Genomic DNA, 23854 nt, shown 5'->3' with positions numbered 1-23854 from the left:
TGGTCAGTTACATAAGCTACCCACGTAGGTGTCTACCTTTGGAAAGATGGCTTTATTTTGCTGACAAGGATGCCAACTAAGTTTTCTGTTGTTGGTGCTCCTAATAGTTGGGGCAAATCCTTCATTGAAATGAGACCAGAAGGCCCATCTTGTGGCATGACCCAGCTCCTCCTTTCTTAGGAGTCCGAGCCTTTCTCAGGCTAAGACGACTGCACTTTCCCATTTACTGTCAAAATTTGCTAAGAAGGTCAATAGCTTCTGGGTCCAAAAACTGATCATACTTGGGCAAGGAATCTTGACTTCTTTATCGCAGTAACTGCCTTAAGTGTCCTGTGCATCCATCCTTGATATCTTGCATGCTACCAACTGAACAGGACCTTTGTTGAAGAAACATTTTCTTAGCCTCCATGGACAGCAAGAGTTATTAAGCATCTCCTTATAACCTTCTGTGTGTTACACCCTGGTTGTCCCTCTGACCTGGCCCCTCATTGCCATAATTGTGTTCATCCGGCTTCTGGCTATTACTTGATATCTGTTGTGTCTATGCTCTGCCATCTCCATTGCTAAAAGTGGGCCCTGTTTTATAACCATCTTTTCTATTATCAGCTCTGACCCATGCAGGGGAGGTACCACTGGACTTCTTGGTGATTCTTGTATCATTCTCACCCACAATTTTTAATGGCCTTGATAATTGGTATGTCCTCTGTGCTTTTCCATAGATCATACTCATTTGGTAGGTTTTCCGACCCTACCCAGTATGTTCATTCCACTATATCTACTTTCCTGAGACTTTCATTCTCTCTTTCACCATCTGCCATAGCAATTCTGGTATTTTAACCTGACTTAACTGGGTCATCACTTTTCCCATACTTCCGGGAGTCATTCTAGTAACAAGTTAGAATCGTCTCCTATAGTCCTTTCCAGTAGTAAAATTCTTTATCCCAGGAGACTACTCAAAATCTAATCTTATATTCTGACCACCTGATCAAGCACCCTCAGAAAATAATCTCACCCCTTCTCTCCCTCCTCTTGCTGATACCTGCTGATTGGATCTTGTCACTCCTTCTAAATAGATAATAGTCCCTTCCACCTTATCAGGGCCAACTCATACACAGCTTTGTGTTGCAACTAAGCCCTAGTTTTATAGACAGTGGCCAGGAGAACAGGTGAATAAAGATAGACAAGGAAGGGGACAGTTGCAGACTTTTTTGTGGAAAGCTTCTGCATGTGTTCCATCAATCAGCTGGGGAGTTCCAGCCATATATTGGGAGGGGTGGCCTACTTCTAAAGGTGTAGAAATTTTAGGGAACTATGGAGATACTTGAAAGGGCTTACAGACAGAGACTACTCACTCACAGTCCTCCCAGTAATTGGGAAAATAGGTCCTTCCTTTAATGGCTATATGGACAGCACTTGCCTGTGTACACCTGGAACAGTGCTAGAATAAAGGCAAGTAGAACAATTGAAAACAAGTGTGTGGGATGTGGTGACTGGTCCATTATGAGGATTAGAAATGAAGAGTCCAGGATGAGATACAGATTTCCATTAAATAGAGATGACAGTAATTCTTTGAGGTAAGGAGCACAACAGAAGAAACAGTTCCAGTTGAGAGATGATTATTTTGTTTGAGACACATTTGGTTTGGGATACCTGTGAAATCCAGAAAACAGTAGGCAGTAAGCAGCTGAATCCCTTTGTCTCAAATTCAAAAGATAAATCTGGGTTTTAAAACTCTGGTTGTAAACCACAGTGAGATATCATCTCACACCAGCCAGAATGGCTATGATTAAAAAGTCATAACATAACAGATGCTGGCGAAGTTGCAAAGAAAAGAGAATGCTTATACACTGTTGACGGGAGTGTAAATTATTTCAATCATTGTGGAAAGCAGTGAGGCATTTTCTCAAAGAGCTAAAAGCAGGACTGTCATTAGATCTAGAAATCCCATTACTGGGTATATACCCAAAGGAATATAATCATTCTGTCATAAAGACACATGCACATGTATGTTCACTGCAGCACTATTCATAATATCAAAGACATAGAATCAACATAAATGCCCATCAATAGCAGGCTGAATGCCCATCATTTGTAGACTGAATAAAAAATGTGGCACCTATACACTATGGAATACTATGTAGCCAAGAAAAAATAAGAATGATATCATGTCCTTTGCAGGAAGATGGATGGAACTAGAGGCCATTATCCTTAGCAAATTAACACAGAAGCAGAAAACCAAATACTATATCTTATCACTTATAAGAGGGAGCTAAATGATGGGAACACGTGGACACATGGGGGAAACAATATACACTGGGGTCTCTTAGAGGATGGAAGGTGGGAGGAGGGAGCAGATCAGAATAAATAACTACTGGGAACTAGGATTAGTCCTGTTGAGGAGATAATCTGTATAACAAACCCCTATGACATGAGTTTATATAACAAACCTGCAGATGTACCCCTGAACCTAAAAGTTTTTTTTAAAAAATACGGTTGTAAAAATAAATTTTGGAATTAACATTGAGTAAAGAGATGTTGTACCTGCCTGCAATAAGCTTATAACCTGATGCAGGTATAATGACAAGCTAACACACAAACAAATAGAGACTGGCACAAGCTCTGGGTAGACTGTTGAAGGAAATGTGTATGGCGCCGTGACTCGAAAGTTCCGAGCTTGTATGGAAGATATCTTCAGCAAGATTTGTGTGAATTTCTATACAAAGGATGAGAGAAATAATTATCAAGGAGGAAAAGGATTGGAGAGAGACAATAATATATGCCATGCCCCTGTGGCAGGAGCTTGATTTAGCTAAAGGTATGTCTGTCTGTGACAGCTGATAAACAAATAAAACTTAGAAAGTATGCCATGTGGAAGTATAATAAGGTATAACGGATAAGATGTTAAAAAGAAGCTAATATTAAATATTTTCCAAATGGGTGATTACCAGCATCTGTAATGAAATTAACCAGATTCAAGAAGAGATGCAAGACTACATGTTTTAGGAAAAAAAAAATTCATCCTTGGAATTCAAGGGTGAAATAGATAGAAATCTACAGCACCCTTCAAAGAAGCTTATAGGGTCTTTTAAAATTCAGTTGAGAGATGACCCATTGCATTTCTGCATGAAAGGTTCTCCTTGATGTTTGGAAGGATCTTCAGACACTAAAACTCCAAGGGACTTCTTTAGTCTAAGAGGCTAAATGTTACAGTTTTATAAACTCAATAAAGCACATCCTAAATCACCATGGAGATTAGGAGCTTCGTGAACCATAAAGCAACCCAGCGTCAGAAAACTGTTATCAATCATATTGCTGCCTAATCCCAAGGAGAGTCAACTTGCTCATCTCTGTCTTCATGTGCTTTCTGTCCTTTCTCTGTTGACATTTACCTAATAGTTCCTCAGTCCCAGCTCAGAAGGATATCTATACTTTTAAGATCAGCAGTTTAATCTTACCTACACCTGTTCTTCCACTTAACTCTTCTAAATACACAGTCACAAATACACACAGGCACACACAAGTTACTTCTGTATAATGAATGTATTGCAAAAAAGTATATATATGAAGAAGTAAAAAAGTGAACTTTTTATTTCCAGAAAACATAGATTCCTTTAAAACAGTCTATGGGTGTACAAATAACAATAGTTTGTTCAGGTGGCTTCGTTTTCATGGAGGACTTTATAAGCACTCCAAACTAGAGTTTTGTCATATCAGAACTCTCTTTTCAGAATACCACAATGCAAATTTGAGCCAAATAAGAAATTTGTGCTGGGAAATGAATCAGGGAAACAAACAAAAAAGCACAAATAAATTAAGAAGATATACAAATTAACTCAGAAATAGTTAAACTAATAATGAAGACTATTAGGGAAGCTATATTGGGATTACATAATACAATAAATGTAACATGTTCTATACCTGTAGGACCTGCCTCGACTAAGAGTGAGAGGACTGGACTTGTGTTCTGGATGAGTAGCTAACTAGGTGCACAAAACTAACAACCTAATTTATTTTCTGTGTTACATAAAATGAGGAAAAAAATATGTCAGTTTTACAGGATTGTAGTGATGTGTCATAGGCTCAATATCTGCTGAAGTGCTGTATGAACGGAGCTATTATTAATACATTTAGTGCCATAGTTAGGGTGGAAATTAAAGATGTTGTCTTATGAGTCTAGAAGAAATTCCTATAAAAGGCTTTACCCTAAGGAGTGCTTTGGTAGGGTACCCTACCCCATAGTCTTATCCTTAACTTAAGGGTCTAGAAATGTGATTTTGTTCAAGTCAAGAGGTGATTCTCCTTTTAGGAAATAAATTATAGTAACAGACAAATATTTGCAAAAACAGAGGTGTATTCAGGATTACCTCCCTGGCTCATTTTTTGCTGAAAATAGGAAGTGACACCCGTAAAGCAGATCACATTTCTAGCCATGTTCAGTATTTAAAACTAGCTAGGAAGTCACATTAGGACACAACTGAATCTTTACATAGACTTTCTAAACATCTGTGGAGACAGGAGCTTATAACTCTTTAATCACCTATTTTTGAGACTCCATGCTAAAAAATATAACTCCATTTTAAATGGTCTTTCTTCAGAGTTGGTAAAATATGAATAATTCATCCCTGTATTTCCCTGGTGTATTTAAAGTATTTCCCTGGTGTATTTAAAGGGGCATTATTTCACCTACTCTAAAAGGTGGGTTATGTGAGGGGAGGACCCATTGACCAAAATGTTAGGAGACCTCTGTATTAGACACAGTGTGTTTCTCTACTCCAAACTCATCTGAATGTTAATATGCTAATATGTACTATGAATATCTGAGTAGGAGTATATCATGCAATGGTTTTCTAAATTTATTTGAAAAAGTAACTTTCTTTTTTCCACCAGGTCATTAATTCTGGTATTCTATTAAGCACATTTGGGAAAGACAAGCATGCTAATAGTGAACCTTTAGGCTTTATTGCCTTGTTAAAAGATTAACATATGGAAGTCCCTCAGCCACCTACTTACAGATGGCAATTTTTAGGGTACAAAACATTATTATTAATCCATTACTTATTATTTTCCTTAAGTTAAATGCCTGAGGCTCTTTGCAGTTGTCTCCATTTACCATTAAGAAATATGATTTGTTTATAATAGCACCCTTGGCTTTTCGATATAGTATTCTTTTATAGCAAGTCTCTCCCACAACCACTGATTTGGTTCCCAGCAGGTAACCTTAGCTTCCAGTTAAAGTGGATGTTGTTTCTATGCATATTGAAATCTGCATCATGTAACTAATATTAGACTGAGCTATACCAGTTGATTTTTGCTGACAGTGATTCCAATTGCCTGTAGAAAAATATATTTTTTTCTTAAAAATATTGAATTAAAAATATGTATGTGTTCCAAGTGTTCCTACTGGATTGAATAGCTATGGTCTGTTCTCCATTTGGTATGTGAACATTTTATATATATATATATATATATATATATATATACACACACACACACACACACATATATATGTATATATGTATATATATAGACACACACACATATAATATATACAAACCTATATATGAGAACATTATATATGTACACACACTTTATATATGCATATAAGTATATTCTATATATGTACATACTCTATACTCTATTGCAAACCAAATTTTATAATTTAAATATAATTAAATGTTATGATTTTACCATTTATATATCAAGTTACTGAATACTCTGGGTGGTTCCTTATTTGTAGTCTCATTGGATTTATTCATTTATTTATATAAGGCTATTCAAGTACAGTAGTGAGAAGGGGGAAAGAGTAGAACAAGGATTTTGATCTGTAGCTGACTGTGAACAATCAATTGAGATAACTCACTACCTTCAGACCAGCCTCACTGGATTTATTAAGTGCGTCCATTTTTACTCCATCACAGGCCACTATGATCCTATCCATTTTGTCTAATTAACATATTTTTATTTTTTATTTTATTTTTTTGAGACAGAGTCTCTCTCTGTCGCCCAGGCTGGAGTGCACTGGCGCGATCTCGGCTCACCACAAGCTCTGCCTCCCGGGTTCATGCCATTCTCCTGCCCCAACCTCCTGAGTAGCTGGGACTACAGGCACCCACCACCATGCCCGATTAATTTTTTTGTATTTTATTTTTAGTAGAGACGGGGTTTCACCGTGTTAGCCAGGATGGTCTCAATCTCCTAAGCTCGTGATCCGCCCGCCTCGGCCTCCCAAAGTGCTGGGATTACAGGCGTGAGCCACCGTGCACGGCCATCATATTTTTATTTTTAATTTTTCATCCTGCATTTTTTTGTTAAGCAATTATATATGTTCCGTGAGGCTAGTGATATGTGGATAGTTAAAATAAAAATATGTATTTGGGTAATACTTAGAATAAGAATATGTATAAGGGAAATTTGTATTTATATTTATTCATAAATTTATTACATGTATTGTATAAATGTATTATATGTGTGTCTTTTCATAAGTATGAATACATATTTGCCTGATACATATTTCCTGTATTATCAGTAGAGAAAATTTTGGAAAACAAATGAAATTTTTTTAATCATGCTTTTAAAAAAGCATTTGCAGATCTAAAGGAACACCAGTGCACTTAAGAGAAACAAAATACAATATTTATTGTTATATTTAATACAAAAGTATATTAAAAACTTTCTTTTATAACCCTGACAAGTGAAGATACATAAATTCTGAAATTTGAACAATTATTGGCGAAGAACAAAGGTGATAAATCATATTCAGGATGGTAAAAGTTATATTATTAACAGCAATCTATAAAAATGTTTCTGTACGAGTGGAATTAGAGGTCAAATTCCTAGGTCTGTCAGTTGTTACCACTATAGAGTTTATTTCCTGATAATATGCAGGAATACAGGGAGGCCAATTAAAATGAAAATAAAATACAAGCTTACAGCAAACCACATAGTAAAACACACATATAAAGCTGGCCGTCAACTTATGTTTTGTTTGTTTTTTCTTTTATGCTTGGGGAAAAACAGCTCAGTATAAAGTATTAAAAAACACAGCATAAACCACATGCTTTGCTTAGGTATATTAAAGAGAACCTTCTCCTCTTTAATTAGAAGTTGAAGTTAATTTTTTCTTACTGATGTAACATACATTTAAAAATTAATAGCAAAAAGAAGTTTAAATACGGTTTTTAATTTCATTGAAACAATTTAATATTTCCATTCTCTATGTATTCCTTTTATTTTATTGAAAATATTTAATTCTTAATGTCTTACAAATATTTGTCATACCAAACTCCAAGTTGTCTCGAAACTGCGTCTTTAAGATTTTTTCCTCATACAAATTTAAATTTATAATAAATAATATCTTTAGATATTCAAAATAATAAAAACCCATGTATCTACCTTCCTTCCTATTGAATTTGTTTTGAAATGTGTAATACTAGTAATTTGAAAGACAATTTTTGGTTTTATCCAGAAAAGATGTCTAAAATGTATATTTGCTTCTCTTGCAGCTGGTGGAGTCCTTCAATTTTGTTTGAAAAGCTTTTTTAGTGATAAATCATTCATCAGATTTTCTGTATTTTTAATCGATACATCTATTTTAAAATATTTTCTTAATTTCATGCCAAAATGCTCAGCACTATGGCCATTACATTTCTCTGTTAAGCAGTATCTTACATCTTTGGAGTAGAAAACATTTATTTAACCTCTACTTTCAGGTAACCCAAGAGGAGGGAGTGAATTACCATCAGATCATTGCAAAGTTCTGGCTGTGGATTTTAAATTTCAAATGTCATTTTAAATTTAAATTTAAACAGTCATTTTAAATTTAAATTTAAACAGTCATTTTAAATTTAAATTTAAATTTAAACAGTCACTTTAAATTTAAATATTCTTAAATCATAGGTTTGAATGTCAACAAAGAGAATATTATTTTTCATTCGGTCTCTCATAAGAAATTCCAATAAGTATTTCTTAACAAATAATCCTCTACTTTGTCAAAAAAAAATGAAAATTATGCTAAAGATTACTTTCAGTTTTTAAAGACAAATTCTATAAATGTTAGTAATTGTGATCTTCACAGGGGTATTAATTTAGTTTTGGAGTTTTTGTTATTTAAGTAAAGAGGTAAATTCTGTTCAATTCAACAATCAAGCATTTTACTAACCACATACTTCATATCCACTGTTGGAAGGATTATGCAAGATGAAGAAACGAACATGAAGATAAATAAGATTGATCATAAACTTTTAAAGAAGAGATAAAAATGTATACACAGTTAACTAAAATTAGAATCAGAATATGATACATTTTATAAGAAATACTAATAGAGCATTTTCTAAATATAAAGTAGAAAACAATGTTATTTCTGACTAGGATATTAATCATGGCCTTCTTTGGACAGGTAATTCTTTGGAATACGGGTAAGAGCATTAAAAGGAAATGGCAGTGAAGATTATCTCAAGCAGCTAGAATGCATGGATCAAGAAATTTTGATGGCAAAACGTGGAGCTGTTCTGAAAAACAAACAAACAAACAAAAAACTGCTGGCAGTACAGTTTAGTGGAAGTATAAGTTGAGTGATGATGAAAAAAAAGCAAATACAAACAAACCAAAACAAAAAACAAATACCAACACCAACAAACAGCTAAAAACAAACAGGATTGGAGGAGACACTTAGCAAATCTAGAAATTCATTCTAAAGGAGAGGGTTGGGGCACAGTGGAAGAGTCTGTTTTATAATATTTCCCCTAAACAAGAGTATGATAATCACAGTGGATTATTTAGAAAGCACAGTAAATATTCAAAATGGAGGACACAAATCTATACCCAGAGGCTAAGGTGACACTTTGGGCTTTTGAGCAAGCATAATACTAAAATAATAAAATAACAATATAAACAGTGGTTAGGTGGCAATCTCCAAGCTGGAGATAAAGTGATCTTGAACTGTCATAGTGTCACTGGAAATGAAAAAGAAGAAATAAAAATAAGAGAAGTTGATATTTTTTAAATGTGTTGATTAGACAATCTACTTTTTAAAATATTAATTTTCAATAACCCACAAGTAAAGGGAATAACTATTAAAAATATACCAGGTCCAATACTAATTCGCTTACATAGTGTCTCATTAAATTAATACAACATCCCTGTGAGGAATACTGTTATTTGTCTGATGTTTGTAAAATACACATTTGGGTTTAGATAGACAACATGTCAAAGTCAACAGTTAATAAATAAAAAAGTCAAGTTTCAAACCCCAAAGGTCTGATTTCATATCCCCTTCTAAAATGACACTATACTGTCTGTGAACGATAGGTAAGTCACATGTGCCCTAGTCAGTTTTTGCTACTATAACAAAATACCGGAGACTGGGTAATTTAGAAGGAAAAAAAAAACGCAGAAAATATTTTCTTACAGTTTTGGAGGCTGGGAAGTCCAAGATCAAGGCACTAGCAGGTTGTGTTGTCTGATGAAGGCTGCTGTTTGCTTCCAAGTTGGCACATTGTTGCTTTATCCTCCAGAGGGAAGGAATGCTCTGTATCCTACCTGGGGGAAGGCAGAAGAGCAAGAGGTCGAAACACTGCGTGAAGCCTCATTTACCACTTTTATAAGGGCCTTAGTTCCATTCACAAGGGAGGAGCCCTCCTGGCCTAATCATGTCTTAAAGCCTCCACCTCTTAATACTATCACATTGGCCCTTAAGTTTCAACACCTAAATTTTAGAGGGGACACATTTGAACCATAGCAATGATGAACAAAAGTATCATAACTATGATGATATGAAATTTGGTGTAGATTATACCGAAGTTCAAAGATAATTTCTCTTAAAATAACATGAGTTTTTATAAGACAAAAACTAAAAATTTAAGTAAAATGTTAATAATAGTTAAAACTATTGAGTAGTTTGACATAAATTAGGCACTATTTTAAGCTTTCTACATCCTCACGTAATCTTTATCATAGACACATAACATTATTATTCCATTTACAGATAATAAAATTAAGACACAAAGTGATTAGTTAAGTGATTGGCACTTAACAAAGGGAAGAAGTGGCAGAACCAAGAGAAGGTCTAGGTCTAGTACATTAGAGTCTGTTACCTTCTGGTAACAGTGTCTTCCTGAACAGAAAATTAAGAAATCATTTTGTCCCTTTCAGATAATGAAGGGATCAGGAAAATCATCAGACACTAAAAATAAATTTAATTTATAATGCTCTTGCAGAAGGAAAAGCAGATAATTTCATCAACTCATAAATCGTTACTGGACTTAATGCCTGAGTGTGAGAGTCAGGTTGATTATATATGGAGTATATGTTATACAGCTTTATACATTTTATCATTTCATCTAGATAATATGGAAAAACTTGAAAATTCGTTTTTTCATACAAGACAGGAAAAAGAAAGGGAGAAATAGACATAGTGAAGTGCGATTGGATTCACAACACGGTGTTATAAGAACAGTCCTTGTCCAGCATGGTGAAACCCTGTCTCTACTAAAAGTACAAAAGTTATCTGGGCGTGGGGGTGCACACCTGTAGTCCCCGCTACTCAGGAGGCTGAGGCAGGAGAATCACTTGAACCTGGGATGTGGAGGTTGCAGTGAGCCAAGATTGCGCCGCTGCACTCCAGCCTGGCGAAAGAGCAAGACTCCATCTCAAAACAAACAAACATGCAAAAACAGTCCTCCATTTACAGAGGGGAATTCTGTTTTATCTCATTTAAATGAAATGTGATGGTATATCTGAAATCATATATTAAGTAGAAAATATAAGAAGAAAACACACGAAGCTCAAGACTGAAAACTCCAAAATCAAAGATGCACATAGCATAAGTAATAACACACTTAACTGTGGATGCCCAGTCTTCTTATTTCCAACCATCTCATCAGAACATTTTTTAGTATTAGTATTGAAATGGGAATTACAATTGTGTTAAGACTAGTTTCCATTGCTCTGAAATAGTCTCCCAGTGAAATTAGGTATTTCTGTAACAACTCTAAGGAGAGCACTTCAGAACATTTTCTTCCGGCAGGCATTTAAGAATATATATGGACAGTCACTGTGTGAAATTTAGTCCAGAAAATTCCACTTATACAAAATAGTGTTTTAAAGCCCCATGTCATGTTACAGGTTCTAATTAATACTCTTGGTTTCCTGAATACCAGATAATTCTCTGTCTTCTTAAATCTACCTCCACCCCTGGGGTGTTCTGTAAGTCTTATCATGCCTGAAAATGCTCTGAACTTCAAGATCTCCGAATCCAAAATTACGCTTTCTGGCGATAAACCTGTCTTCATATTATAATTGCCATATTTCTGAACATCCATTGACCTTCATCATTAGTTTATCACCATTTGCCATTCTTTGTGCACCATTTTGGTAACCCAACCCCGCTTCTGACTTTCCTTGTCATGCTTCAATGAGAAAAATAATGGTTAGTCATTTGAAAACATCTATTTTTTTGCCACTTTAAGAATACCACATCTTTATGACTTTCTATCATTCCTGTCTAGCAAATCCTCACTTTTGAGTTTCTCTCACTGTCAATTCTGTTTCTGTTCTTAAATAACTACAGTGCTGCAAAACCACACTTATTAGAGCCAGTAAGTGGGTGGTAATGTAATTGAATGTCTAAATCTGAGCCACTTTTTATTTTTGAAAATGTAAGAGGATACTATAAAACTGGTGTAAATCAGCCCTTTCTCAGAGAAACCAGGATGTATTATCATCCCAACAGAAATGTATGTATTTTCTCATCTGAATAACTCTTCAATTCCACTTGAAATCGTTCATTCATTTTGGGTTGGTTCCCTGTAAGGCATTTCCAGCATCAGTTTTGACTTTTTCACTTGCCTCAAGGAACAGATTTCTTCACTCTCATCCTAATTTTAATTTAACCCAAATCTCTTACTTTCTCCTTCTATGGGGCAATCCAGACCTCGTCACCTCCAAATGTCCCTCTTGCTCTGTGGTCATTATCATTTAGTCTGGCTTTTAAAAAAATTTAAAGAGTCCTTCAATTCTTAGTTAAATCCTATTCATTTTTTTCTCTCTTCAAAATTTTTCTATAACATATTTTCTGTTGCTGATATCATAATGTTATATAATTCTACCTCAATGGCTTTCTCTTTTGGAGGGGTTAGGCCATTATATTCCCTCAACTTTCCTCTGATACTGATCACAACATCCCTGAATACATAAAAGATATTTTCCCAACCCATTGACATCATCCAAGAATTTATCCTTGGTTTTATATACATCTGTCTACGTTGGGCTCGCTTATCCATAATGACAGATTCAAGTATTTCTTGACACGTCCTCATCCTTTTTTTTTTTTTTTTTTTTTTTTTTTTGAGACGGAGTCTCACTCTTTCGCCCAGGCTGGAGTTCAGTGGAGCGATCTCGGCTCATTTGTGCCTCCGCCTCCCGGGTTCGTGCCATTCTCCTGCCTCAGCCCTCCGAGTAGCTGGGACTACAGGCGCCTGCCACCACGCCCGGCTAATTTTTTGTATTTTTAGTAGAGACAGGGTTTCACCGTGTTAGCCAGAATGGTCTTGATCTCCTGACCTCGTGATCCGCCCACCTCGACCTGCCGAAGTACTGGGATTTTACAGGCATGAGCCACCGCGCCGGTCCCACGTCCTCATTCCTTTCTGTGGATGTGCTGGTTGATATATATATGTGTGTGTGTGTGTGTGTGTGTGTGTGTGTGTGTGTGTGTGTGTATACAGATGTGTATATGTAATTATATATGATTATGTATTGTCCTATAATTAAAATATGATTATATATCATTGATTATATGTGATTGTATACATGATTAACTATATATTATATATAATCAACTATATGTGATTATATATGATTGATTATATATGATTATGATTATATATAATCTATTATATATGATTATGATTATATATAATCTATTATATATGATTATGATTATATATAATCTGTTATATATGATTTTATATATATATATATAACCAATTTTACAATGAAGATATAATGTTAGAAAGTGAAAAGCTAAATTTGCTTTGGGATTGAGCCTACAAATGTTACTATTTCAGTTTTTAAAGTCACTGTATTTTCTTATTCATGCTTAGTTGTGAAACCTTGGATGAATCTTGAAAGTTCTTCCTTTCTGTGTCTACACATAAAATTAGTCAACAAGTCTGTAAATTTTTCTTCCACCATATTCCTCAAACTACTATGCAATTATGCATTACTAGTAATACTCTATCAGTTAGCCCTAAACAGTACTTCTGCCAGATTAATCTTCTTGAAGCCTGCCTCCAATCATTTCAAGATATTTAACTATGTAAGAACCTTTATAGTGTCTTCTTTTGGAATCTGACTTAAGTACATTCTCCTTAAGTTATATGTATGCCTTTCCTTTCTCCGGCTCCAAAATGTACTCTCCATTGCTTTCTCTCCCAATATTCAAAAGTAGAAATGTCATACATTAGTGAGATCAGATGCTGTTTTCTAAATGTTGCCAGAATATTCATTTTGTTCCACCCTCCAGGGACCTTCCCTGTTGAAATTCCACATTCTTAACAACTTTATCGTAGTCAGTCTCTTCCATGAGAAATGGTTTACTATCTTATCAGATATAAAACCTCCTTTCTTTAATTCCCAGTAGCACTCTGTTTAGTTATTTTATTCTGTCTCATAAGCATTATTTGTGTACCTGTTTTATCCTTCTCAAAAACTGCTCTTTTCTAAAGGATCTGACAGACACCTACTCATGGTTTGAACACTGGAACATCATGGTTACTAATATCAGACAATCAATTACTTGTTAAAATTGTTGTACAGATGTGACTCTGAATATTTTAGAGTTATTTGTGTAACTGTAATGTAAAAATATTACTAGATTTCTCTGCAAACAAAGTTATTTCCAACAGTCAGGTAGCAAGCATCATTATACAAAATAAATAGTTGAACTGACTGATGCATGAAGAAACTAAAGGATTTATTCATGGACAAATCCTAGTCCCTGGTAGAGCTCAAAGAAGACAAAGTCCTTTAAATCCTCTTTTCCTGTTCATTTTAAATAGAGCCCTCTATATGCATGCATAGTGCTGCAAACATTAATTAAGTAGATTCAATCTCTCATTTTCCTTAAATCGTCACTGATTTGAGCTCACTGTTTTCTCAATTTAGGCCTAAGAAAATTATGGCCAGATATTCATTCTCCAATTAACCTAAAAGTGAACTATATTTCATTGCTTGTAGGATGGTATGGGAAATCTGAGAGTCACCAAGAAGGGAATCCGACTTGAAGGTATATCTGAGTTTCTACTTCCATTGTATGTGAAAGAAATTCATTCTCGAAAGGTATGTGATACTGGCTTTGGCTTACTCTAAAAGATAATTTAGAGGTTATGTTTTAGCTTGAAATAGCAGGGTAGAATCCCCTTATCTCTTCAGCATGTGTTTAGTTTCCTTAAGCTAAACACCTATGTTTAGAAATCAAAATGATAACATCATTGAAAAATCAGTGGAGGTTAGTTTCAACCCGACAAATCTTAGAGAACCATTTTGAACTAACCTGCAGTGTGGCTTTTCTACTCTATAAAATGTGCCTCTCTATTTTCACTGGAAATTAAAATATAAAGTGACAGTAAATCCCAAGGGGGCATTTGATATGTCTTGAATAATTTTTTCAAAAAGGCACTGATTTGAATTAATGATTTTAAGTCAACATACTATGTATCTGATCAGCTTTAATAGACATGCATTTTCTAAAAGAGATGACAACGAATTTTAATGTAGAAATTAATTTCTGGATGTACGTGATGTAAAACAAGCGAGGATATTCATCCTTCAAATATGAGTGTGTTCACATGTGCTACCTGTGTTTTATCTCTTAGAAGCATGCTAAAAATTAAGATCGTAGCTTAGATTTTGTTCATTTTGGCTTATGTACATTACCTCTCAGAAGGCAGTAAATATTCTTGGATATATCAAAAACTTAGTAGAATTTTTCATATCTATTGCATTCCCCCTGAGGTATTTTTCTTCCATGTGTATTTGTGGAAATAAGTTTATTAAGATAGAAGTAATGGAAATTGTGTTATATAAAAGTGGGAAAAAAGGTTATACTTATTTCATAAATGTGAAAGTCTATTTTAGGCTAAAATAATGTTTTAATATTTTAATCAATGTAGAAGATTAGCAAATGGGTTGCCTAGTGAGCCATAATTTAAATAATTTGTATTAAAGTTATTTTTCCTTAAGTATGAAAATGAAAACAGAACAAAGGATTGCTTTTCATAAAACATTTAATTAGGATATTAACTTTAAATTTCTTTTTTAAAATATGCAAACTGATACCGCTTCTAATATACTGTATTGACTCTACTCTGGTGCTAGAAATTTTATTTTGGTACTCCTTTACTTTCTGGATATCGTTCAGACAAGTAACACAGTAGACAGAGGTATGAATACCCGACCTTACATAATTAAACTTTTAAAAAGTATTAAATTTAAAATAAAAAGTTTATTTCTTTTGCTTTATTTTGTTTTTGTGAAAAGCAGAAACAAAAAGCATGGTTACACATGTTAGTGTCTTACTTTCATTGAAAGTCACCGTCTTTGACAGTTATTTACTGAGTCCTTGTGTTCGGCACTATTAAATAATGCAGTATTTGAAGGAATGAAAACTTATACATGGAAATCAAGAAACTGCTAAACATAGGAAGCAAGTGAAACTAAGCATAGGCCAAAACTTCTCTGAAAATGCCTCCTATTGATGAGTCCAGGGACCGCAGAAGTGATTTATCTCTAAAGTCACTTAGGTTCATTTGTAGTGGCTACCTGGGAACAAAATTTTAATGATCGTGAAACCCTCTACCAGCAGGCAGGTTGTAGAATTTATCTTCTCAGCCAGGACATTTCTGAGAGCATAACAACAGGTGTCAAGTTAGGATTCTCTTGAGAAACAGGAGTATGTGTGGATTCCACCTATGGACCACAGAGGATAGAGTCCACTAACATTATAGCATTAACGTGTGAGGTGGAGCCACTTGCGCTTCCTAGTTTCCATCCCCGGGAAAGCTAACTGCATGTTCAGAAGCATTTCCAAAACCTACTGTATTGACTGAAGAATATATGCTCCGCTTCATATCCCAGCCCTGATGCTGGTCCTTCCTGTGTCTTCCTTCATTATTGTTTGTCTCCCTATAACTAGGAAGCATGGGCAGGCACATTGGTAGCCAGACAGGAAATCTGGTGCAAGAACAGAAATAGGAGTGGACTCATACACTTCTTGGAAAATTCTCTGCACATACACTTCAAAAATAAACATGAACGAAATCTCCAGACTGCCTTCCACAGTGGCTGAACTATTTTATGAACCTAAAAGTTGGATAAATATTTAAAATAAAGAGAAAAATATATTTTATAAGCACCTCTCACATTATGATTCACTTGTCCATGAATGTCATTTACTATTTACTTCTATAAAGCCAGCCACAATTTCTCTTAGCCTTAGTTTGTTCATTATTAAGTGAGTTTGGTAGAAAGTTATCAAAGTGCTTAACTCTTAGGTTAAGGAAGAACACAAACATTTCAATAACGAAAGCAGAAATGATGTTTTTAATTTTAAAAATTCTGTTACACATTTCAATCTTTTCACGGATTTTCATATAGTCAACAATTTTATGATAAAATTCCAAAGTTTGTGTAGTTCTAAGGTAAGGAAATCTATTAGAAAATCTGAAAGGCACTTTGGAAGATTCAGTGAAGCTGAGAGAAAAAAAATGCTGGGTAGAATAATTTTGATTTCTGTGTGTGGTTGTGTATGTTTAACCTCTATTAATGCCATGCTGTTGCTCTCTTTAAATTTAGCCAGTATTTCACTCTGACATACAGAATTTTCTTATTTAAAATTACTTTGTGGTTGTACAGGCATTTAGTCCTACACATGGAAAGATAATAAAGAGATTTCTATTGAACAGAAAATGCAGTCACCCATAAATACACATCTAGCCACCTAACCTAATCAACTATGGGCTGGGCCAACTTTACAAGCTCCTCTCACCCTCTCTCCATCACTAAATATCTGCAGACTTTTAAGGTTCTATGATTAGCCTCAGCAATTCACACCCTTCTTCGTGCTTTTGAAAAGTTAACCCAAGTAGTCCAGCAAAAAAAGTAAACAGAAAAACATATCATAGTGTATCCAGGAAATATCTTAGAATTCAATGTATTTTTTTCAAAATTAACATTATTCTCAGGGAAGATTACTCATAGAACATTTGTGAAGTTAAATATATAATACTATTCAGACAAGAACAATACAAAAGATGTGTAATCTGGGCTAGTTTATATAAATGGTAATGATGATAACATTCTGCATCTCTTTTCAAGGCACTTGGTCCAACTTTAGGCCAAAACATTTCAAATATCGGGAATTTAGGACATCTAATCTTCAGACTTTTTAAAACACTTAATTGGAGTATGTTTCGCAAGGTTACACGAGTCCAAGGTAGTCATGTTGTCAAATTACATACATTTAACTACTTCTAACCAGCAAAATTTGCATCGTGTAGTTCTTCAGAACCTCTTATCTGAGACGAACTAAACAGCCCTCTTGGTTTGTTTGTTTCCTGTTCAAGGACTCTTAGTTGAGGTGGTATCTCACCACTGCCACTGATCCCAGCTTCCTACATGACAGACTGCAAGTAGTGACAGAGGAACTACTACCAGATAATTCAAATTCCAGTAACTCCACAGTTAAGCACATCAGTCTTGAGTTCTCAGGATGCCCGTGTTAGCAGAGGTGTGAATGAGGCTCTGCTTTTCCCATCATGTCCCTTTCACTATGATGTTAACCCCGTTCTTGGTTCCACCAGTTTTGCACCTTGTGTGTTCAATTATTCTTTATAGAATTCAGACAAAAAGCTGTATACATACGTAACAAACTTGCACGTTGTGCACCTGTACCCTAGAACTTAAAGTATAATAATATAATAATAATAGTAATAATAAATATAATAATAAAAGAATTCACACACAAAGCCATGGGGCCAGGCGAGCACAGCAAATGTCTTTCCTGATTACATGACATGCTAATCTCCTTACCTCTTTCAGGTAACACGGCAAATCTCGTCTATTTAGGTTTCTTTCTTTCATACTAGCTAATTCATATACATAGACATCTGAAGGCTTTCATAATCATTGTATTATCATGGTTATCATTATATTATATTTAGATTTTTAATGCAGATAAAGTTTAAGCTTTTACATTAATCAGTAATCACTTTAGTCAAGTTTTAAAGAAACACAAACCACTCCAAAGTCTTTACACTCAGGAAAAAAAATACTGTTAACATTTCATGAACATATCACCGGTATATAATTATATATTTGCACAAATAAAAGGATAAAATATATAGATATGTGAACTGTAATTAAGATATGTAATTTAATCGAAAAAATAAAAATAAATTAGGAAATGGCTGAACTTAAATATTTCTTTACCACAAGAACTTTTTAAAATAAAACTTGTCTTTATGGTTAAGAATAAAAGATTATAAATACCATTAAGAAGCTGAATGCATTAGCTCCATGTTTTAATTTCAGACAGCTTTTCTTAACTCCCTGCAGTGTGATTGGAGATGATTAGCTGCTCTCCAGTTTGTCCTCACTTCTCTTCATTTCCAGTTTGTTGATAATTATATTATTTTAACTTTGTCAGAATTCATAATATTTACATTCAGTTCTGCAAATTTAACTGCCTCCGGTCTTTGGTCTTGATTCTACATATAAATGGCTACAGTTACTCATCATCTGTGGTCTTCTTTATATTATGGATTTCCCATTTCTCAGTTCATTAGTCAAATCATTCCTTCCCTCCTAGTATTCTTAATTAGTTTTGTTTGCTAGTTTTGATTTGTTTTATTTACCTGCATGGGGGATTTTCCTGGAAAAGCCAGAAAATTAGCTAGACAGATTCTGAAAGAACCGTAACAGTGCTAGATGGTTTTTTAATCCTTGAAATCGTTCATCCTTCGGGTATCCGACTGTTGCCTTTATGCTTTTCTGGGAGTGTTATTAATGGTTCATGCCTTCCTTGCCTCAGATTTGTGAACACACTTCACTATTAAGTCCAAGCACTGAATATTGCCAGAAGAAATCCAAGGGCACCCTGGTATTTTTCTCCTTTTGATGACATGAATGTTCTGCTTGGATGCCTGCTATATTTTTGCCATTTCACTTTTTTCATTTCAGAGAAATTTTACCTATTTTGTCACTTAATAGCTTTTCAGTTTTATTTGTTGGTTTCTTCTACTTCAGAGAAAGCAATAATTCTTATGTTAGGTCATCTTTGTTCCCCACAGCTATCATAATTTCATGAATATTTTTTAACTCTTTATATGATTCCTCTAAATACAAGTGACTGTCATCTAGAGTTTTTCTACGATTCCATTCATTTATTTTTTTTCAAATAAGTTTTGCCCTTACGCTCTCTAATTCATTTTTTTTTTTTGTATAATAGTGAATCTCAGAATTTTCCTTTGGTCTACAATCTTCTTTTATCTTATAACGATTTTTTACTGTCTATGAGTTTGGTTTTATTAAAATTATATAATGCTGAAGTTTTAATGATTGAAGCACTTACTTCGTTTGATTATTCCTGATGAGTTACTGTCTAGCTCTTCTGTTTGTTTTGCTAGAGAGATTGTGGTTGGAAAGGGAAAGGCAGACTGTGACTGTTCTGTCTCTTCTGAGGTTTTGAGGTGTTTCTAAATGATTTGTGCCAACCAGACCTGGATTTTAATTCCGTGGTTCTTAGCTGCCCTTTCTCTCCTGTAGAATACTTCCAATGGTGTACACAGTGCTCAGTACTTATGAGCTTTTTCTAGCACCCTCTATGTACTGTCTGCTTTTTCTCTATCCAGATTAGTTTATTTGGGCTTGACTTTCATGAATATGTTTCTGGAGATATGGGTTAGGTTTGGGTAGGGATTCATGGTCTGTGGTGCTATGAAATAATCTTTTTTTTGACTTCTGCTTTTTATGTTTTATATCATAAACTTGTATTATGAAATTGTTGGTTGTTCAAAAAAATTTAAAGAAGTAATTGTTAAAGAGTGAGGGAGATTTGTAAAAACTTTTTTGGAGTTTGATGTATAGTATTAGGTAGGATCCTTTCTTCCTCTATCTCTTCCTTTTTTTGCCCTTCTCCCTCTTCCTCCTGTTCCTCTCCTTTTCTCTTCCCCCCTTTCCTGCCTTTCCTCTTCCTTCTTTCTTTCTTTCTTTCTTTCTTTTGAAAAACCAATAGTCCCCAATACCATAATTGGAATAGTCATATTTTTATTACCGAATTGAAATACAACCTTTCTTATACACTGCATTCTCAAGCATACATAGATTTATTTCCAGTAACTCTATGCTGTTCTACTGATATACTTGCAAGAAACCCAAAGTCTAGCTGTAAGAAGTTTTTTTTTTCTAATTGGTAGAGTGATTCCTTTGTTTTTGCTATTTTTGAAAGGCTTTTGCCTATTGTGCATTTTGTCTTCAAAATAAACTTAATAATCCGTTGTGAAGTTTCATAAAAATTTCTGTTGGGAAGCTAATTATGGTTACATTTAATTTTTGGAGAATGACATCTTTGTGTCAGGTTGGTGCAAAAGCAATTGCAGTTTTTGCCATGACTTTTATGGCAAAAATCACAGTTACTTTTGCACTAACCTGACAGTACTGAGTCTCCCTATCTAGGAGCCTGGCTCTTCTCTCATTTCTTTCTAAACCTCTTTTGTGTTGTTCAGAAACATTTCTTATCAATCTTCTCCTTATAAGCATTGCATATTTCCTGTTAGTCATTTAATGTTTTTATTGTCTAAGTTTATAGATTTTCAATTCCGTTTTGTCGTAGACCCCTGTGCTTGTGTGGAAAAGCTATTATTTGGGGTGTTTGGGTGTTGTGTATATAATCTGGCAATTTTCTTGAAATTTTATTATTTCTGTGGCTTATCTGACAGATAATGATGTTTAATAATAGCTAACATTCGGCATACACTACAGCTCTGGAGTCCAATAACTGGTTTCAAATCTTGGCACTTGTAACTTTAGTTAATCCCTCTTTGCCTTAGTTTTATCATCTGCAAGATGAAGTTCACAGTAGCACCTAATATTTTAATGAGCACACTGTTATAGTTTTTAGATGAGATAAAAGCAATATAACCTTACCACAGTGGCCAACTCGAGGAATATTATTTTTAATTATTTTTATTCCCAGCCAAACATTGCGCTAAATGTTTTACATGTGTTAGCTCATTTAATCCTTACTGTGTGATAGGCATTATTGTCAAGGAGAGTATGATTCAAAAGTAGAGTCAAAGGATTTGATGACAAATTTGCATATGGGATGTTAAGAGGAAGAGAAAATGTAACATGATGTCAAGATTTTTTGGTCTGAGCAATTGCCACTAATCACTGCAAAGAAGAATTGGGAATGTAGGGGTGGGGGTAGGTTAGGAGCACAGTTGTGGAACTATTAATTTTGTCTGTTAGTTGAGCATGCTGGTGGACATATGAGTCTAGATTTCATGTTGGAAGTGCAGGGCATGTGTGTGTGTGTGTGTGTGTGTGTGTGTGTGTGTGTCTATAATAAATGAGATTGGACAGGTATACCAAGGAAGTAAGAATAGATGGGAATTATAAGATTTCCGTGGAATGAATCGTTGGGCACTCTAATATTGAAGAGTTTGAGAAGTGAAAGAGCCAATTACAGTCTAAGAGGTAAAGGCCAGTGAGAGGTCAAAAAACCAAAGTAATATGATATCCTGGAAAGAGAGAAGAAAGGTGAAAGTGTTTCCAGGTTGAAAGAGTGCAAAACAGCCTCTGAAAGGTCAAGTAACATGGAGACTACAAATCCTTCCTTTTATTAACTTGATTATGCTTTAGTCAGGCATAAATGTTATCACGTAAATTACAGTTTAGTCAGGCATATTATGTTTTTTCACATATTTGTAGATATCAAGATGATTTTTATCATTTTTCTTATTTAATATATTGAGTAAATGACATGAAAAGATATACAAATGGTGATGTATTCTTTTATTATTGAGATGAACTTTCCTTGTTCATGAGGTAGCAATCTTAATAAACTGTTGAATTAAGTTTACTAATATTTTACTGTGAATTATTGCATATACTCAGTTCTAGTTTTTTTCTACCTATATTTTATTTTTCTCACTTTTCCCTTAATATTTTATTAAATCTATTCATTGAGAGACTTTAATTTTGGTCTCATACATTACATCAATTTTAATAACATAGGATTACTTGTTCTTAAAGGTATGATTTAATTCCACCATGAAATTGCCTAGTCATGGAGACTTTTCTGACTCAAAATATTTGACTAATTTTCTAATTTTTATATGAAAATTGTTCTCTAATACTCTAAATCAACAGAACTCGCTTTTGTTACATTTTGTATTCATACAAAATTTTCCCTTTATATAGACATATCATTTAATACCTAATGTTGCCTTTTTGTGTTTTTCCTTCTTTTTTATTTAAACATTCTGAACAGTCAATTGTCTTCCTACTATATTTTTTTTTACTTAGAACCAGTTTTAGTTTGAATCAATTAAATATTTTTATATTTTTAAATTCCTTTTTCTGCTTTTCTTTTTTATATTTACTTATTGTCATTTTTCTGATTTATTGAATTGAATGCTTGAGTATTCTGTTTTCAGTATTTTCTGTTTCAAGTAAATCTATCTTAGGCCATGAAGTTCTTATCAAGTGTTTAGGCCACATCTCATGTGTCTAATAATATACTCTGACTTTTTTTATTTATAAGTAAGTTCTAATATTTACTTTGATTTTCTTCTTATTCAAAAGTAGTTGTAAAAGGGAGTTACTATTAAATTGTGCGTGGGTTAACTTTGCTTTGACTGTTTTTTATCCTTATCCCCTTGCATCACACACACCTTCCATTTGCTTCATAATCTTTAGAGTTTTAACTTTTTAGTTTGCTATTTGACTATATTGCTGAGCTAGAAATAACCCAGGGGCCATGTCTGTTTTGGTTACCAAATTATTACCCAGCCAGTAACCTATAGGAAGGCAATCAAAAACAAATATTTGGTATTGTTAATGATTTCTATATAACGTAATTTGCTAGGCTTCAATTGGATTTGAATTTGATTTCACAATAACCCTGTCAGGTGGACAGTGTAGGTCATTTGATTCCCATTTTGCAGATGGCTCACTGGAGACTTAGGAAATATAAGTGATGCATCCAAAGTTTCAGGACTCCAAGGTGAGCCAGAATTCAAACCTCAAGTCACTTCTTCCTCTATACACCTCATCTGCATAAAAGTAGATTCTGCATTGTGTGCCTGTAAACAGACTATTTTAATTAATCCATAGCAAATATTTACACTATTTCTGACAGTATTAGACATAATGGGACTTGAATGTTTGCAATTTTGATGACCTTAGCCTTTTTCTGTTCCATTTTGCAAACATTTGCAAATAATTCATCTAAACCTCTTTCTAGGGGTTGCATGCATCCTGCTGGTTAAGAGACACCCAGTGGTGAACATAGAAAAGGTAGCACTAATTTGCATAATAAAATGCTTTTTAATATTTTTAGAGCCAGACATCTTTAATTGGGTCCACTAAAAGCTGAGGAAAATATGTAAATACAAACATAAGTAAATTAAATCTTTATATAAATTTGTGTGGCTCAGATATGCCCTTGAACCAACCCATGTACCCACTGATGTAAACACTGAAACCATTCATGTACCCACTGATATAAACACTGAAACCATTCACGTACCTACTGATTGTAGTTCAAATTCTTTTTAACGTTAAACTTTGCAAT

The 23854-nt window shown here is 34.2% G+C and overlaps 1 protein-coding gene and 1 non-coding gene across 2 annotated transcripts in view; one reads left to right on the top strand and one right to left on the bottom strand.

Annotated features, from left to right (window-relative positions):
• Window positions 1-23854, top strand: part of SGCZ (sarcoglycan zeta) — a 1171086-nt gene that overhangs the window by 921172 nt on the left and 226060 nt on the right. Inside the window, exon 3 of the mRNA XM_054656572.2 lies at window positions 14236-14337. Within this exon, the coding sequence (XP_054512547.2) occupies window positions 14236-14337 (102 nt within the window). The remainder of the gene's footprint in view (window positions 1-14235; window positions 14338-23854) is intronic.
• LOC112204272 (U7 small nuclear RNA) lies at window positions 18919-18980 on the bottom strand. The gene has a single exon (XR_002937844.1). It is a non-coding gene; the product is annotated as a U7 small nuclear RNA (small nuclear RNA).

This window comes from Pan troglodytes, chromosome 7 (genome assembly GCF_028858775.2).
Source record: "Pan troglodytes isolate AG18354 chromosome 7, NHGRI_mPanTro3-v2.0_pri, whole genome shotgun sequence".
Classification (NCBI taxonomy): domain Eukaryota; kingdom Metazoa; phylum Chordata; class Mammalia; order Primates; family Hominidae; genus Pan; species Pan troglodytes.
The sequence above is the reverse complement of the archived record's forward strand: the minus strand, read 5'-3'. Positions and strand labels throughout refer to the sequence as shown.